This window comes from Sinohyriopsis cumingii, chromosome 13, assembly GCF_028554795.1.
Source record: "Sinohyriopsis cumingii isolate HCF-2022 chromosome 13, ASM2855479v2, whole genome shotgun sequence".
In the NCBI taxonomy this organism is placed as follows: domain Eukaryota; kingdom Metazoa; phylum Mollusca; class Bivalvia; order Unionida; family Unionidae; genus Sinohyriopsis; species Sinohyriopsis cumingii.
The window spans coordinates 70,284,654-70,302,595 of NC_142973.1; the positions used below are offsets into that span (position 1 = coordinate 70,284,654).

A 17,942-nucleotide genomic window follows, 5' to 3' on the forward strand; every position below is an offset into this window, starting at 1 on the left:
TAGCTTGGGACTGGAGATATTGAGGTAGACACACACCTGGTTTCAGTTAACCATCGATTTTGCTGTTCTGGCCATGCCTCCATCATATGTGTAGCTTAGACTTGCATGGGAAAAACGTACAGCAAGAGAACAAGCCCACAACTAATACTGTTATAAACTGTGTAAACCTTTGCAGCAATGTACTATGTCGACTGCAGGAATCAATACTGCACTGCAGCTGTGCTTTCCCATCTACATTGCCCTCTGGAAATAATATCTAGATGGCAAAATAATCAGAGCTAATATCAGCCGAGTTGATTTTTCATCTGAATTTCATTTCACAGCCTGTCCTGAGCCACCGCCCATAACGAATGCAGTTGTTGAGCCCGGTGATAACTTGATCAAGACCCTTCGAAATTTTCGATGCAACCCGGGATACATACCATCAGGACCGACAGTGATCGAATGTCTTGCTAACACCACTTGGAGTATACCACAGTTTGAATGCATAAGTAAGTTTTAACCCTTAATGAGGCAGAATTTACTTACACATGACCTATAACTAAATTTCTCAAGATAGTAAATTTTGGCATCTGAGTTTTTCATGCATATTTGTGTAGTACCAAAAACAGAATTCAGTCTACTTCATGATAATTGAAATTAAGAGTTTCTTGCATAAATAAACAAACTATAGCATGCATCTTTTTGTAATAAGTTTATTAATAGAAAACGATTAGCCTCTTATTAAGATAGTGTGCATAGTCTTAACGTATATTAACATAAACTTAAACCCTCCAGTGACAGCGACTGCTAGCTTGTGACGCTGCGCTGAATTAATAAACAGTAACCCGAAGCTAACCAATACCATGTTGTCTATAACACCCCTAGCGAGGGACGCATTTATTTGCTGACTTCCCACCACATAACCAAAAGACCTATATTGTATTATATAAGATTCAGAGTGTAATGTTTACTTGTCATCTAATTTGTCGAAAATATCAACCGTATCTTGTGTTCCAGTTTGTCCCAATAGTACTGTCATCGCGGAATAGTTCGAAAACTAGCGTCAACAGTTTATTTCACAGTTGGGGGAATTACGTAGAGTTTATATTTTCAGATTGGTTCACCAATATATATTTCAGTATGTGGCGATACTCCAGTAGTTCCGCACTCGATGATTCTGCCTGGTCCCCACCTCATAGACACTGTGCGGAACTATGAGTGTGAGAAGGGCTACATCCCTGTGGGTCCTACGAACATCAAGTGTAAGACGGACGCCACATGGTCTCCGCCAGAATTCCAGTGTGTCGGTAAGTTATCAATGACTAGTTCATGTTCCCTGTGCACTGTACGGTCGATGAGATATTGAGATTTTGTACCCTCCATACCTGTTCGCTACCTCTCACAATACCAAGGCCGCTCTGTAGATAGTGTGCCTAACTCACAATTATTCCTACCCAGACCAAACTGCTGCCGTGGTCTCTGAATAATGTACAAAGTACTCTACTCTCATTGCTCTGATTCCTTCATGTGATTATGTGTCATACGTACCAATCAATCAACCAATCAATTAATCGATCAATTTTAAGCCCAACTTTTCCGTAATTTTTGAAAGTTGTTTCTAACTTGATTCACCACTGTTGCTGTGTTGTTTAATGTTAGCTGTAGTGCGTCAATTCTATAATTATGTATTCTGTTTTAGAGTTGTTCCATCACTTTATGTCAGATCCTAGTCTTTCCTCTTTGAAAAGGGACTATGGATGCAAGTCAAGAAATGGCAGACTAATAGTACGTGAAAGGCTATTTGACTATTGTTATCAATAGCCATCTAACATATCAGTTATGAAGATTCGCAGTGAGCATGCATGGTGCCATTTTGAGTTGCGAGTAAACAAAACACGATTTCGTTTTGTATACTTATAAGCTCACACGTCATGCTTTTATATGACATACAATTCATTTGGGCACTGCCTATCCTTTCTTTGGATTTGATAGATTTCCTGGCCTCCCACCTAGACCTTCTTGTAAAAACATTAAAGATATGATTGGAGAGAATGTAAAAACAAAAATGAAAACGGATTGATAAAGTGATACGCACAGAGAGAAACAGACAGACAGCGACAGAGAGAGAGAATGCATACAAACAGCAGACAAGGTTTAGCAACGTTCCATGAAAGGCCTGATCACTACGGTTTGAATCTAGACTTTATTTTTCCGAATAGTGAACGGTTTTATGGTACAAAAACTCACCATGAATTCACTATTGACTTTCCAGCCATTCGAAACAAAGAATGATTAAAACTTCTCTGGATGTTTTGAATGCAGTATCAAATTCGTTATCCTGACTCATTTTAAGCGCAGAGTACAAGGAAGATATTTCTTCTTGCACTGATAGTCTTGATAGTTTAGAAAACTCGGATAATTGTCTCTCTCACAGTGTATTTAAGTATATGTACGAATAAATGTTTAATGAGCGCGTTATTTACGAGAAACATTATTTACCTAAAGTTAGCTTTAGCTATAACATTTATAAAAAAAAAAAAACTAAAACCAGTGTATTCATTGAATCAAACGCCATCCAGTTTATTCTGTAAAAGAATTTGCAGTCATTTAAATGGTATGAGGATGACCAACCAAGAGAAACTGTAAAGTTCAAAAACTTAAGCTAATATAATTAAAGTTATTATTCATTTGATATGTAACCTCCACATTAATGGAAATCTCAATGCAGCAAAACTTGAACTACTGCCCTGATACTCACTATCACGCTCCAACAGTTGCCCTGATACTCACTATCACCCCCCAACAGTTGCCCCGATACTCACTATCACGCCCCAACAGTTTCCCCGATACTTACTATCACGCTCCAACAGTTACCCTGATACTCACTATCACGCTCCAACAATTGCCCTGATACTCACTATCACGCTTCAACAATTGCCCTGATACTCACTATCACACTTCAAGAAAACTCATTGTAAAATAGATTGACAAATGAACAAACGAAATAGGCAAAGTATAAAATTTGTGTAAAAGACGAAGTAAAAAATAAATTCTGAAATGAAGACAAATGCTTGATACAAATAAAACACAAAATTGTTGAATATTTATTGCTGCTTAAAATTAAACAAAAATTACATTCAAATCTTACATAATGAAAAGCGGTTATGGAGTTTTTTATATCTTGTATTTACTCAGCATGTGTAGATCCGCCCGTTGTTCCTAACGCTGTAGTTGACGTGGGTTCTAGTCTGATTGGAGCTCTCCGGAACTATCAATGCGTGAAAGGCTTCCTGGCCAAGGGTAAAACTAGCATTGTGTGTCAGGCAGACGCCACATGGAGCCCGCCAGAGTTCATATGCGATGGTACTGGGACTTTTTATTTTTATGTTAGTGTATCCGTTTTTATAAACACAGAGCTAGATTCAAAATTTGCATAAATTAAAATACTCAGCAGCACAATCAAAGGCGCCTTGAGCAAGAAAGTTTATGAAAGTAACAAAAATCAATTTAAATCTACAGTTTGAATCATTTAAAAATCACGGATCAGACACTTTTAAATAAAACTTATCTACGAATGCTCTTTTGATGTCAACCTTCATAAATATTGAAACAATTATGGTCGTACTCTGCTGAGATACATTCCAATGCAACCGTTCTAGAGTAACTTTCACGAAGCAGCGTTTGGGGGAGATGGACTTATTCTCAGTGCATGATCGGAAAAGGAAATTAAAATGATCATAGTTACAAGATCTGCATATATAATAATATCTAGGCAGCAAACAGAATATACATTACAGTAGAAGAAAAGTTTCGTAAGGCAAGGACCAATCGGAAGTGAACAAACAATGCTATTCAAGAAGCATGGATAGTTCTATAAAATTCCTGTCTTTTTCTTTAACTTAAATATTTATTTATTATGATACTTTCTAGCTGCTAAGAAGTATTACGACACAAGATTGAATCACATTAACAGAACCTAATAATGTTTGATACCATTTTCAGTTTGTGGAGAAACTCCTATGGTTCCCAACGCTGTCATAACCAAAGGAGACCATTTTATTGGTTCAGTCAGAGTGTACCAATGTGATAAAGGCTTCCTTGCAACTGGACCAACAGAAATTATTTGTCAAGAAGATGGTCTATGGTCAAAACCGTCTATTCAGTGCATTGGTATGTATCACGGTTTGCTCAATTTGAAAATCAAGATTTCTTTGTCCAAAAAGACCTACTTTACCTTCGTTATTAGCCATCAAATTAAAAGAACATGGTAGGTATTTAATTTCATGGCTTTTACCTCTACAAATACCCAAAATAAAGAATACAAAAGAGTAAAACTATGCCGACGCAAACAGCGGTCACTTTAATGTTTAATACAAATGCTACCACCTGTATGAGCACAAATCAAAGACCTGGCAAGTTCAATACTTGCACGGTGTTTTCGACCAAGTGAATAACATCAGTCGAAGCCGACGCAGCCAACAACACTAAAACAATGCTTCCATCTCTATGAGCACAAATGAAACACCTGTGAAGATTAATCACTTTCGCCATGTTTTCGTTTGAGTGCTCAACATTAAAAGAAGCCGACGCAGCCATCAACACAAGGCCATTCGGTTATTAAAGTACATATGAACGATCTCTTCCTTAAATCACTGTCCATCAAGTTGCACTATCAGTACTTTCTGATGACCATGGCGTTAACACTTCCTTTATACGAATGAAATTTGTGATGATTGTATAAAGATTTAAAGGACTTTATTTTTAATATTTTAAAGTCCAAAAAGAGGGAAATGTTTTGAAAAAATAACTATTGAAGGGGAAAAATTATGAAGGTGGAAGGAGGGGACGTGTGGGGGGATGTACTCTGTTTAGTCATCCCATTAGGGGGTGGCACCAGCCAGTGCGCAGGGCCGGATTCGGCTCCCCACCTTTTCATTACACCCTCATCACCTTCGTACAATGATCAAATTTAAAAATTTAAATTTATAATTCCTAAAAGTTAAACAATATATGCAAGTTAATATCCTATTCATCACAGAAATTAGAAGGCACATAGTTCCAAATGTAATATGGCTGCCCCTTCAAATTTGTTGATATAATATGAAATGGGAGACAGGGACGGGTGGGAGATGGAACTGGTATATCGTCCATCAGGAACAGATTCCTTCAGAGGATCAGATCCACTCTCTCACACCCTCCCATAGTCACTCCTCTCATTTCTACTCTTGCAAAACTAATAATATTGCAATAAAATACCTTTTTTAATTCAAATTTTCATCCTTTTAATATATTTTTCTCTCTCCCTCCCGCCTAGTAAGGAGGTATGCCATACTTACGGAGAAGATTAACTACTAACTATTAATATTACTATCTCGTAGAACCTTTTAATCTTAACACTATTAGGCGCAACAAATATCTGAGACAGGGTATTGACCGAACCTAGGAAGGAGCGCATGATGGTGTGATACCAATGCTACGTGGCTAACGCCAGCTAGTACGGGGCACACCTGATCACCCCAAAGGGGTGGTCAATAAATAAGAATATCACGAACACAACAACATTGGGGAGTAGAAGAACACCACTAACAACTACGAGATAGTAAAACTACACACAGAACATACTCACACAATTTATTTTAACATTACCTGTTTCTCCTTTTTTTTTCTTCCATGTTTTCTATATAAAAAAAATTTAAAAAAATAATTAGGTAGAAACCTCGTCGAGAAAACAACTCCATTTGTGAAGAGCCATAACCCTACCAGACCACCATACTTTTCTAGACAGTCCTTCTAAAATAATACAGCTTGAATAAAGATTTGATTCCGCAATTGCTGTCCAAACAAAAACACAAGCATACATAACAATATAGCAATACACATATAACAAACACTGGACACCTTTAATCTTTTGCAAGGATCACTAATTAAAGAAGACTTAATAAACCATCCTAGGTTTATCCAAATTGAGTCTATATAAAACACTAGTTTAGGACAGTGCTTAAACCATAATCCAAAATTTATCAAATTGTATCTAAATTCTATTTGTTTTTACACGTGCACAATCACAGTTAATGGAACAACATACAGATATAAAAAAAAGAACATTTAATCTTTCGGCAATAGGGGTTCCTCTCTATGATGATTCTGAGAGGGGCCGCACCAATAAAGCTTAAGAGTGGTAAAATTCAACTTAGACCCCCTTTAGACCCGTCAGAAGCTGCGAATACGGCGCAGGCGCTTGCTTACCATGCAGCTAATGTTTATGCCTGCCTTTTGTACAGACCGACTAAAACCACTAGACTTGACAGTAAATAAAGAGTACAAAGAAGAATTAAAGCTCACCAGTTTTTGTTTACTTTTGAGAGAGTGACGTATAAAAGGTGAAGTTGTTTGCATTTAAAACATGCACAGTGGAGAGAATGTTGGCATACCTCTATGGTACATTAATGTAATGTGGATGATATTTCTTTGGATATTGTACTTTTGGAAATTGTACATGATCTAAGCACACTGCTAACTAAAATTACTGCTCCCTTGTGCTAAAAAATCAGCCTGAATTAGTCTAAAGTACACTATCCATAGTAGCTATTAAAATAGGGACAATGAATTTTGCCAGACTAGACAATACCAGCTTCTGAAAGTGCAATGAATGAATTACCAAATATAAAAATGTAAAAAAAAGTTGTCGGCTCTTTTTTATACAATTTACCTCTGAAGTTCAAGAAGTGGAAATGACCAAGTGGAGCTAGCACTTTTTTGAAAGATGCACATCTGGATTAATGTCAAACTGTATACTCTATAACCCATATTACACTCATCAATCATACACCAAAATAAAGGGAATTAGAGGTTTTTTTTAATTATACCTAAGATATACAAGGTCTTTTTTAAATAGCCAGCATAACCAGTGAGAAAAGCCGGGGAAATTCTTTTTCTTTAAAAATACGAAACTGTAGAGCGCCACCAAAGTCACACTTCCACGAGTGGTATGCTAAATAGGTAATTGACGCCATTACCGAAAAAGATGTAACTGGTGACGATCAGTGCACAGTATTAGTAAACCTTGCAGACAGATCCCCCCCCCCCAATTTTCCAAAGAAAATAAAAGGCGTTTTATGTGTGTATGTTGCCACCGAAGGTATGTATGTCTGTCTTATTTTAACAAAACAATTTCGATCAAAAATTTAGTTAACTACAAAGCATTTTGTCGGGATATAATTTCCCCCCCCCCCCGTGTATTCTAAAGGGTTTATCGTCCAATTGTGGGCTTTGTCCCCAGTGTCTGATTTTTTTCCCCCTTTGTTGTGATCTGTGCCAACGATCTCCAAAGTCCCGTGTGTGCTATATGTGTTTTGTTACATATTGTGTGTATGCTATATATTTAGATGTAGGGACGGCAGTCTCAGTAAAATTATATCCCAGTTGTTTTATCATTTAAATTTTTGAAACTTATAAATTGTCCAAAATTTTGGATAATTTACTTTTGTTTTTATTTAAATTTTTTAATTTTGTAGAGAAAACGGTTTGTTTCAAGGTTTGTACAAGAAAAAGATTTAATGTTTCACATGCGTGATCATAGTGTATCGTTTTCTGTTTGTATCTTAATTGCTGAGAAATCTAATCCCGAGTAAGGAGCCGCATTTTCTTTATTCGTTTATGCATCCCTTATCTGCGGGTTTTTAGCCGTCTCATTTATCATCAAAGATATAAAAGTTCCAAAAGGGTTTTATTCTTGGGTTAGTTCCTAAAAATTAGTGAGGGTAACTCTTGGTTTTTTAACCAAATTTATAGTTTGTCCCCGTTGTTCTGTTTGTCCATTTCCAAACATGTGGGGTTTTCAGACGCTCTTCCAAAGGCCTTTTCACTTCGTGTAGCGCCATGTGACTTAGCCCTTCGGCGTCTGTGCGTCATACTTCTCCCACATGGAGGTTCCCTGTATCCCTTAGTTAGAAAAGAGTGCAAAGGACAGAATACTCTATCGATACTTTATTAGTGTTAATTAGTACAAACAGTTACTTAATATTGCGTTGTTGGTTAGATTTTATTGTTTTCTCTAAATAGTCTGCAATAGTTTGGTTATTATCAGTGATATTGAGAAAGCTGGACTTGTTTAATTAAGAAATTTGGGGATCATTTACCTGAGAAACATTTGTGAGTACCATGAGACTTGATTGACACGATGTTGATACAGTGACTTGTCCAAAAATCTGTAAAGTGTGATCTATAATACTTTTCTGTAATTAGTGTGTATACATAGTGTTTCATTAATAAGTGTTTCAAGAAATAGTTATAGTATTTTACAGGATTGTTGTTCTTTTGGATTAAAAATGCATGGATAAAATGAAATGTACTTTCAGAAGGATTTAAACGTTTCAACAACAGTTGTACTCGAATGAAGAAGATTTTAATAAGTATTAAATTTAATTTTCATATACTGTTATTGTGTATTATTTTTCCTTTCATTTTCAGTGTTACTATCGTTTGAATGCCTTATGTTTTTTCTTTATTTTCTCTCTATCCTTACTTACCTCACATCGATTTAATGTAGTGAGTGTAAAATTACAGCTAAACGGATACCTTATCGAACGTGTGCATTGAAACAATATAAAATGATTTATAATTCTTGTTTCAAAAGGTTAAAATAAAAATAAAACAAACAACTGTAAAAGCTAATATTTAATTACCAGATTACAGTATTGACCTTGATTTATCAAATACTAGTAGCTGTGTTAATCTCTAGGAATGAAACACTGTAAGAAAACGGGGCGGGGGGTGTCATCATCATACGTGGCTCATTGTTCGTTGGGAATTTAAATTTGTGGTTCGGGGCAACAACGAAAACAACGAAAATTGGTTCCTCGCGATAATTGATGATACTATAGGAATTGAAAATATGAATATCATCTTCGGAAAAATTAATTTCTTTTAGGCTGATTTAAATTTATATCTAAGAAAAATATTTTATATCATCCATAACTTGTTCCATACTTACAATAAGACGTGAACGCGAGACTAAGAGAGGATGGCGGGATTCGCCTGACTTACTTTAATCAAAACTTTATTATTTCATCATATGATTAAGCAATGCTGAATATCACTTGTTTCTCACGTTTCAGAATAGTTGATCAGCAATTTCTCTGGACATGGGTCCGTGCAATTCACGTTGAGTCAAATTCAAAATATATTTTGATATTCTTTGATCGTCACTAATTTTATAGCTTGTTCTGATCCCCCACTGGTTTCCAATTCTGTGGTTGACATTGGTTCCAACCTAATTGAAAGCGTAAGAACCTACACTTGCAAGGATGGATTCGTGGCTAAGGGTAAAACGAGCATTGTCTGCCAGCCAGATGCACACTGGAGCCCACCAGAATTTATCTGTGACGGTACGTCAACTGTCTCTCCCATTCACTTTTAACTTTCGAGGTATTATGGAAATACATGATTATATCATATTTTATGGAAATACATGATTATATCATATTTTATGGAAATACATGATTATGTCATATTTTACTCTCAACCAAAAGGCAATCTTCCATTTGTGCTGGCATCTTTTCAACGTGAAAAATTACTACAAACATCTTAGGACATAAAATCGTATTTACTTCCTGTGGAAACTGCCATCTAAGGAAATAAAAAAACTTGTCTAACATATCTGTATCAACCTTGTTGTCGAAAGAGTTCAGTAAACCCATTTAACTTCATACAGATAAGAACGTATGGTAGTTAGACTCTGAATTCGATTACAAACTGTTTAACTTCTGTTCTATAAGTTGATATTTTGCTGCAGAAATCACATATTGGTGCATTATTGTACACGGGCTAAAAGCTAAAACTGAAAGAGTAATGAAAAAATAATGCTCAGGAACGAATGAGAGTACTGCCAATTGCCTTGAAACATCAGATGTTCTTTACATCTTCGTATATGTACGTGTCGTATCTTCATATTATTTGTCTCTAAAATAAAAACATTCCATTCAGATGTGTATCTAGTTGTAAACACATATGGGTTTATACATTGGTATGTCTGCTAAATTGTAACGTTTCAATGTATATATTCATGTGAGGAAATATTTTGTATGATTTTAGTATGTCCCGGAACGCCCATTGCTCTCCATGCAGTCATAGGACCGGGTGATAATTTTATTGGGTCATTGAGAGTGTACCAGTGTGAGAAGGGGTTTAGGGCCACGGCTCCCACGGAAATCGTATGCCAGAAAGATGGGACATGGTCACAACCTGCTTTCCAGTGTGTAGGTGAGCTTATGTTGTTCAAATTGTTCGTCTTAGCCAGAAATGTCTTTGTAAAAGCTCTGTATAATTCAGTAGTTATTGAATTATTTGTAATGCTGCTCTAGAAGCGACGTTGTGGTGCATGCCTGATTTTCATCGTTTTGTGTTATTCTGAAGGCAATTCACCATTAGAAGTCTATTCCAGCTTGCCCCGAACCTCCGCTAGTCAAGAATGCTTTGATTGAACCAGGATCCAATCTGATCGGAAGTGTGCGTCAGTATGTTTGTGAAGATGGTTTCTTGGCGTCAGGGCCAACAGCAATAGAATGTTCGACTGATGGCACTTGGACACTGCCTCAGTTTTCTTGTATTGGTCAGTTTCATTATTTCTTATTACATTCTTCTGTTATAGTTGAAAAGAAGCCGCCAAATATTTAGGCATTACCTTGAAAATCATACTTCACATCATAACGTTAAAGAGAATCATTCTTTTGAGAATACCTTCAATACAATATCTATACGTCCCGAACATTACAAAGCTATTATTGTCTTAATTGAATATTTTCAAAGCATGCTTAAATGAGAAACATTTGCTGGTTACTCTGAATTGTGAGTCTTTAGATGTACTTATCTTTCGCTTTTTCTGATACCACTTATGAGCTCATATATTCAGATAAACATAAATTTTACATGAGATGCACATATATACATTCAAATGAATTTAATGTTATTCAAATAACTGTCAGTTTGTGGAGATACACCGTTGGTTCCTAACGCAAACATACGCCCTGGTCCATACCTAATCGGAACTGTGAGGACGTATGATTGTGTGGAGGGGTACAAGGCAGCTGGACCCACAGATATTCTGTGCCTGAAGGACGCAATGTGGTCAAAGCCTGATTTCACGTGTATAAGTAAGGGATTGAATAGGTTTTCCATAAATGTGAATAAATGCTTTAATTGTTTGAAGAAATTATGCATTCATATTTTTTGCCTTTAAGTTGAAAGAATTTGTTCCTGTAGATATTACTTATTCGGGCCCATATTTAGCAGATGGGTAACGTTAATCTGCATGCAGATTGCATATAGTCAGTTGCTACGGAAAATATAAATATAAAAAAAAAAATATAAAAAATATAAAAAAATTAATAAAAAGCAAGCCATAGTAATCTTTAAATACTTTTAATTTGTCTTTTTACAGTTTGCGTGATCTAGTTAAAGTGATCTAATTCCACGTATAAAGCAATAATGTTGAAGGTACATCATACTTCATGTTAAAGTAGCATACAGTCCACCCTAATACGTATCAATTTAAATTTCGATTCCAGAATATTCCTAATAATAGTATATTGTCAATTGTAACATCTTTTATCTCAGATTGTTAAATTTACAGCATGCGGGGATCCATTCATCATGAAAAACGCAATGGTCGATGCTGGCTCCAATCTGATAGGAAGCATTAGAACCTACACTTGCATGGCGGGTTATCGGGGAAAAGGAAAAGCTAATATAGTATGCCAAGCTGACGCCCTCTGGAGCCCAGCAGAGTTTGTTTGTGATGGTATTTGTCGTCTAATTTTGCTTTATTATCATTTGGGTTTTTACAGTAAACGGTGATTACGTATTTGAATTTCGTAATACGCATCATGTTCAAGATTTTTCACACTGAATAATGAGGACTATGTTGATGGGGTAATAGGCGCATATCTGACATGAGAGAATCTTCTTTTGGTTTCTATTTGACAAATAATTGAATTGGTGTATACGCATATGGCGTTGCTGGGATGTTAAAACCCAAATGAACCGTGTCTGTATAATTAGATAACTTAACTTACTTAAATCATCACTACCTATTTTTGTTCAGATCTTTTGTAGATACGAGCACCCTAAGTTTTCTTCTTTCCTAACTTCAGCCTGCCCTGAACCACCGCTTATACAAAACGCCGTTCTTGAACCCGGTTCTTACTTAATTGGGAGCGTGAGACAATATGTATGTGAGAAAGGATACCTGGCATCAGGACCAACTGAAGTCGAATGTCTGGCGGATGCCGTGTGGTCTTTGCCGAAGTTCGCATGTATTGGTATGTACTCTTAATCAAAATTGATGCATAATGCAGAAGTGGACAATTATTGTAAAATACAGCTGATGCATCTATAATTCTTTTTCTACCCAAGGTATTTAGTCTGATGTAAATCTTTATTAAATGTTTGAACATAACATCGACGTTCTGCGAACCTTTGTTGTGTACAGAAAGACTTAAGAAGCTCGGCAATGCTGACGTTCTCTGTATTCAGTTAGAGGAAGTTAATGATCGTGATATCTGCTGAGAATCATAGATTGGAAGCCACTGTGTAGTAAACCATCTCGGTTTTCTCTATTGTTTCGGTGCAATCAATTTAACATCAGTTGTGAGCAATTAGTCATTCGTTCGGGATATTCGGACTTCTGAAGTGTGAGATCAAATTCTATCTATAGATTAGAACGGCCTCAATGCTTACACATTCCTTCCAAATCCTCTGATTCCAAAGTAAAACAGAAGGAAGAGAATCGAAATGTAGTCTCATCCTCCTTGCACCACTCAGATGGGAGAAGTCCTTAATCAACGACCTCATGAATCTCACAAAAGATATTCCCCGGAAAATAGAAAATGTATCTCATCTGCTCAAACAACCACGAAGGCAGTTGTTTCTTCCCAATCCAGAGCTACTGAAACTGTATACCTGGATCATATTAAACAGGTCTTCATAAATTAAACTTTCTCACAACCAGCCGTAGAGAGAATCGCTCAAGCAAGAAGGCCCTCCACTCTCAAACCATAGGAAGGGAAATTTAAATTGTTCACTCAGTGGTGTATACAATAACACTTAAATACCTCTACAGACATCTATACCTGAAATAACTAACTTCCTCCTCTAACTCTTCGACGAGAAAGGTTAATGGCAAGAGCGATCAAAGGTTGCCGTTCCACAATCGCTAACACCTTAAGTTGGCATCATGGAAGAGAGGATATCAGATAAAACATAAACTCATCCGACCTTCTCTACAACTTTGATTATGCACGGCTACAAACGTTGACTCTGTTCTAAAGTGGATCCTATCATGGGTACAAACATGGTTGAACAAAACAACATTTGAAACGCATTCAAGGGCATCAATGACTCATCTTTCAAATAAGACGTGCTTCCTCGTTGCATTGGTTATGGCAGGCAGAATCAGCGAAATACATGCCCTATCGTGGAACCCGAATTACATGCAATTTCGACAAGACGGATTAGTTTCGATCATGACGGTACCCTCTTTCATCGCCAAGAACAGGCTCCCATCCATGGGTAACCAGACTTTTGTAATGAAACCATTATCTATTCTGGACACTTCCATTCAAGGCCACCCACAAGACCCAGTGCGGGGGTTGAAGTGGTATCTTTAAAGGACGGAGATTTTGCGTTGACGGAGGTCACACATATTTTTACCTCTCAAACAGGGACAGGAAGATATAACATGACAGACCCTTTCTTCCTGGATACAGTGGGTTTTCACTCTGCATATCGAGAAATAGTCCCAGCTCAAATAAATTTATTTCGCATTGCGGCTCACAAGATTAGGGCAGTTCCCACATGCCATTATCCATGCCGTGGGATGGAGCTTGGGTTCCACATTCTGCAGTTTTTATCTCAGACATCTTTCCTTTTGGAAGCCGCTTTCTGACAAGTGGGGTTCTCTCCAATCGGGTTTTCTAGAAACTGTCTCACATACCTTAAGGACCGGAGATGGCATCTCCGGGGTAAGGGGATATATCTCTCTCCACATCTCACCCATTCTCCTATTGTATTATGACTGCGTAATGTATTCAAAGAAGACACTAATTTTTTTCTAGTAAATTTTTCTTTGCGATTACTTACCTATTCACTTTATACATACACCACCACCCCCAGCCTCCCCGCAGTTACATCCATAAGGAGAGCATATTTTATGCTCCATTTGCCGCCAATCCCCGTTTCAAGGGAAGATCAGTCTGCCCGACCGCCACCGAGGAGGGCAAATAACTTTTACCTCATTTTAGCAAAACGTTTTCTTAACTGAGAGGGAGGGATTTGCGAGGTACATGTATTACTAGTTCTATGAAGATATTATGATTAGGTAAGTATTCGTGAAGAAACATTTGTATAGAAAAAAGATCTTTTCCTGGTGTGAACCTTGGAATCATCTTTTCCGGTAATGGCCACTACCGTGATATCAAGATCCATTGCTAGTAGCGTATTTATTTTCTCACTCCCCATCCCACAACTAAAAGGCATATTTTGTGTGGTGTAAGATTTAAAGCAGAATGTTATTTTTCATCTCATTAGTTGAAAGCATCAATCGTATCTTGTTCTCCAATTTGTCAAATAGCACAGCCATCGCAAAATCTTTCGAAGAACATTAACAGTTTATTTAACAATTCCGGGAATGACAGAGTTTCAGATGGCCATATAAATGAATCATATATATCAAAGATTTATCCAGCTATATATATTTCAGTATGTGGTGATACTCCAATGGCTCCGCACTCCATGATCCTACCTGGTCCGCACCTGATAGGCACTGTACGAAATTATGAGTGTGAGGAGGGCTACATCCCTGTGGGTCCTACGAACATCCTGTGTAAGACGGACGCAACGTGGTCTCCGACAGAGTTCCAGTGTGTCGGTAAGGCATCAAGTGCTAGTTCATGTTCCCTGTGGACTGAAATTTTACTATTTAGTAACCGCCATACTTGTTCGTTATTTCTCAGAAACCCATGGCAGCTTAGCATAATATTCCTACCCAGGCCAGCCCGCTTACGTGGTCTCTGAACTAGGTACAAGGTACTATACACCCATTGCCTCGGAATTTACCATGTAATTATGTACTATAAAACCAATCATTCGATCAATCGATTATTTTAAATCCAATATTTTTTCGTTTTTCCCCAGGTAGTTTCTGGTATTGTTTGCTATACGGTGTAAAACTTAATTCATGTAAGATGTCCTGTTTTTTTTTAAAGCTATTCCATCATTTTCAGTAAGCTCCACTAATTGTCTGATTGGAAAGGGACCATATATGCTAGTCAAGGAATGCCAGTCTTCATGGACTTGAAAGCCTTCTTGACTATTGTTATAATAGTCATCTAACATACTAGTTAGTATGTTCACTTTGAACTTGCCTGGCGCCATTTCGAGTTGCGAATAAACAAAGAGCCATATCACTTTGTTTACTTTAATATTCACACGTCTTGTTTTCATATGACTGGTATCATTGTTTTGGGCATATGTAGTACAGCACTGTAAATTGGCTATTTATGGTGAACTTCTCTGCGCCTCTTTTCTTTGGATTTGTTAGCTTTTCTTTCTTCACACCCATACCGTCTTCTGAAGTTATTAAAGATACGATAGAATTGGATGGAAGATAAAGATAAAAGAGAATTGCGATATGGGTACGCAAGGAGAGAGGGACAGAGTGTGAGAATTGCCAACAAATAGTAAACAACGTAAAGCAACCGTCCCAACAAAAGCCTGATCAACTTGGTTTGAATTGGGATATTATCTTTCCAGATATTCAAGGGCTTTAGTGCACAAAACAACACACTATGCATTCACTCTTGACTTTCCAGCCATCTGAAGACAACTATCATTAAAACATCTCTGGATGCTGTTAAAATTTGACAAGAAGTGACATATAAATCATCGCGATTCGTTAAGTCTGTCGATTATATATATATATATATATATATATATATATATATATATATATATATATATATATATATATATATATATATATATATATATATATAACATCGAATCACTTTTTTAACTTTCATGGTTTTGTTGGATCTAATGTACCTGACAACACTATCCCTTACTTTAAACAAAGGGTATTCAAGCATTTGTATGAATAGATTTCTAATGGGTGCTGCATTTATGAGTGATTTTATCTATCTACAATTAGTTGCAGTTACCATATTAAAGAACAAAGACCAGTATATTTAATCAAGTAAACGCCTTCCAATTTAGTATTTTTAAAGAACTAACACTAATTGAAACAGTTTGGAAATGACCAACTAAGACAAACTGTCTTGTGCAAATACGTAAGGTAATGTCATGTAAGTTATTTTTTATATGACACGTAACCTCAGTAATAGAAATCTTTAATGTGGCAAATTGGTAATGTTATGACCTTGATTTTGTCTAGCAAGCTTTAACAAATATACTGTTTAAAAATACAAATGAAATTTGCAACTATTGTCTAAAGAACGAATGAAAGAACCAATGTATGGCATTCGTGTAAATATTAAATTTAAATATATCCTGAAATTATGACAAACGTTTAAAATGATTACCACATACAATTGCTGTATATTTATTGTCACTTCAATTTACCCATCACGTACATTCAGTTCTTACTTATTGAAAAGCGGTTATGGAGTTTTTTATATCTTGTATTTACTCAGCATGTCTGGATCCGCCCGTTGTTCCTAACGCTGTAGTTGACGCGGGTTCTAGTCTGGTTGGAGCTCTCCGGAACTATCAATGCGTGAAAGGTTTCCTGGCCAAGGGTAAAACTAGCATTGTGTGTCAGGCAGACGCCACATGGAGCCCGCCAGAGTTCATATGCGATGGTACTAATATTTGTTTTACGTTTTAACATATCCGTTATTATAAATAAAGAACTGGATTCGAAGTCTGCAGAAATAAAAAGAATTCATAGCACAAACAAAAGGGAATTTTGTAATAATGTATATGAAATTAACAATAATCAACTTACACTCAGAGTTGGAACTATTTTAAGATCACGGGTCGGACATGTTTAAATCAAACTTTTCTTTGACAATGATCTTATAATGCAACCCTTTATAAATATTTGCAGTAATTAATGATAAGACCGATCCTTTCATGTTCTTATTCTACGAGACTCATTCCAATCAAACGTTCTAAAACAAATTTCACAAAGCAACGTGTTGGGGAAAAGAGATTTGTTCTCGGTGTATGGTCTGAAAAGGAAATGAAAAGAACCAGTTTCAAGGTCGGCATATTAAAATGTTTTAGATATATAGTCAGCAAAAAGTTACAGTAGAAGAAAGTTTCGATAAGGCAAGGACGAATCAGAAATAAACAAGCACTGTTAGGAAAGAGTTAGATTATTTATTAATTTTAATAGTTCCTAGCTACCAATGAGCTATTATAAAACAGGTGGGAGTCACATTACAGAATCTAACAATTACATTACAGAATTGAATAATGTTTGATGCCATTTGCAGTTTGTGGAGAAACTCCTGTGGTTCCCAACGCTTTCATAACCAAAGGAGACCATTTTATTGGTTCAGTCAGAGTGTACCAATGTGAAAAGGGCTTTGTTGCAACCGGACCTACAGAAATTATTTGTCAAGAAGTTGGCCTATGGTCAAAACCGACTATTCAGTGCATTGGTATGTATCACAGTTTACACAGTTTAATACAAAATTTGAAAATCAAGATTTCTCTGGCCAGATAGACTACTTTACTTATGTTGGTTTCCATCAAACTCACAAGAACATGGAGTGTAGCCCCAACCTTCGGTGTTGATTTGTGCTTACACATGGAAAGAGGACAGCCACAATGAAGTTGATTTGTAATTTGGATGATTTTCTAATTTGAATGAAACCATATCCTTGCCTTTTTTATAAACTGATTTTGGAAAATTATGTACACATACTATTTGAATGTTT

The 17,942-nt window shown here is 36.5% G+C and overlaps 1 protein-coding gene across 5 annotated transcripts in view; it reads left to right on the plus strand.

Annotated features, from left to right (window-relative positions):
* The window catches only part of LOC149785798 (sushi, von Willebrand factor type A, EGF and pentraxin domain-containing protein 1-like), a 74,103-nt gene that overhangs the window by 21,357 nt on the left and 34,804 nt on the right, over nt 1-17,942 (plus strand). For 4 of the 5 annotated variants that reach the window (XM_089979727.1, XM_089979728.1, XM_089979731.1 and 1 more), the window contains exons 5-17: nt 324-491; nt 1,122-1,289; nt 3,178-3,345; nt 3,985-4,152; nt 9,201-9,368; nt 10,075-10,242; nt 10,424-10,591; nt 10,965-11,132; nt 11,612-11,779; nt 12,132-12,299; nt 14,738-14,905; nt 16,689-16,856; nt 17,496-17,663. In XM_089979727.1, coding sequence (XP_089835853.1) covers nt 324-491; nt 1,122-1,289; nt 3,178-3,345; nt 3,985-4,152; nt 9,201-9,368; nt 10,075-10,242; nt 10,424-10,591; nt 10,965-11,132; nt 11,612-11,779; nt 12,132-12,299; nt 14,738-14,905; nt 16,689-16,856; nt 17,496-17,663 — 2,184 coding nt within the window. The remainder of the gene's footprint in view (nt 1-323; nt 492-1,121; nt 1,290-3,177; nt 3,346-3,984; nt 4,153-9,200; nt 9,369-10,074; nt 10,243-10,423; nt 10,592-10,964; nt 11,133-11,611; nt 11,780-12,131; nt 12,300-14,737; nt 14,906-16,688; nt 16,857-17,495; nt 17,664-17,942) is intronic. The other variant, XM_089979729.1, reaches the window with a different exon arrangement.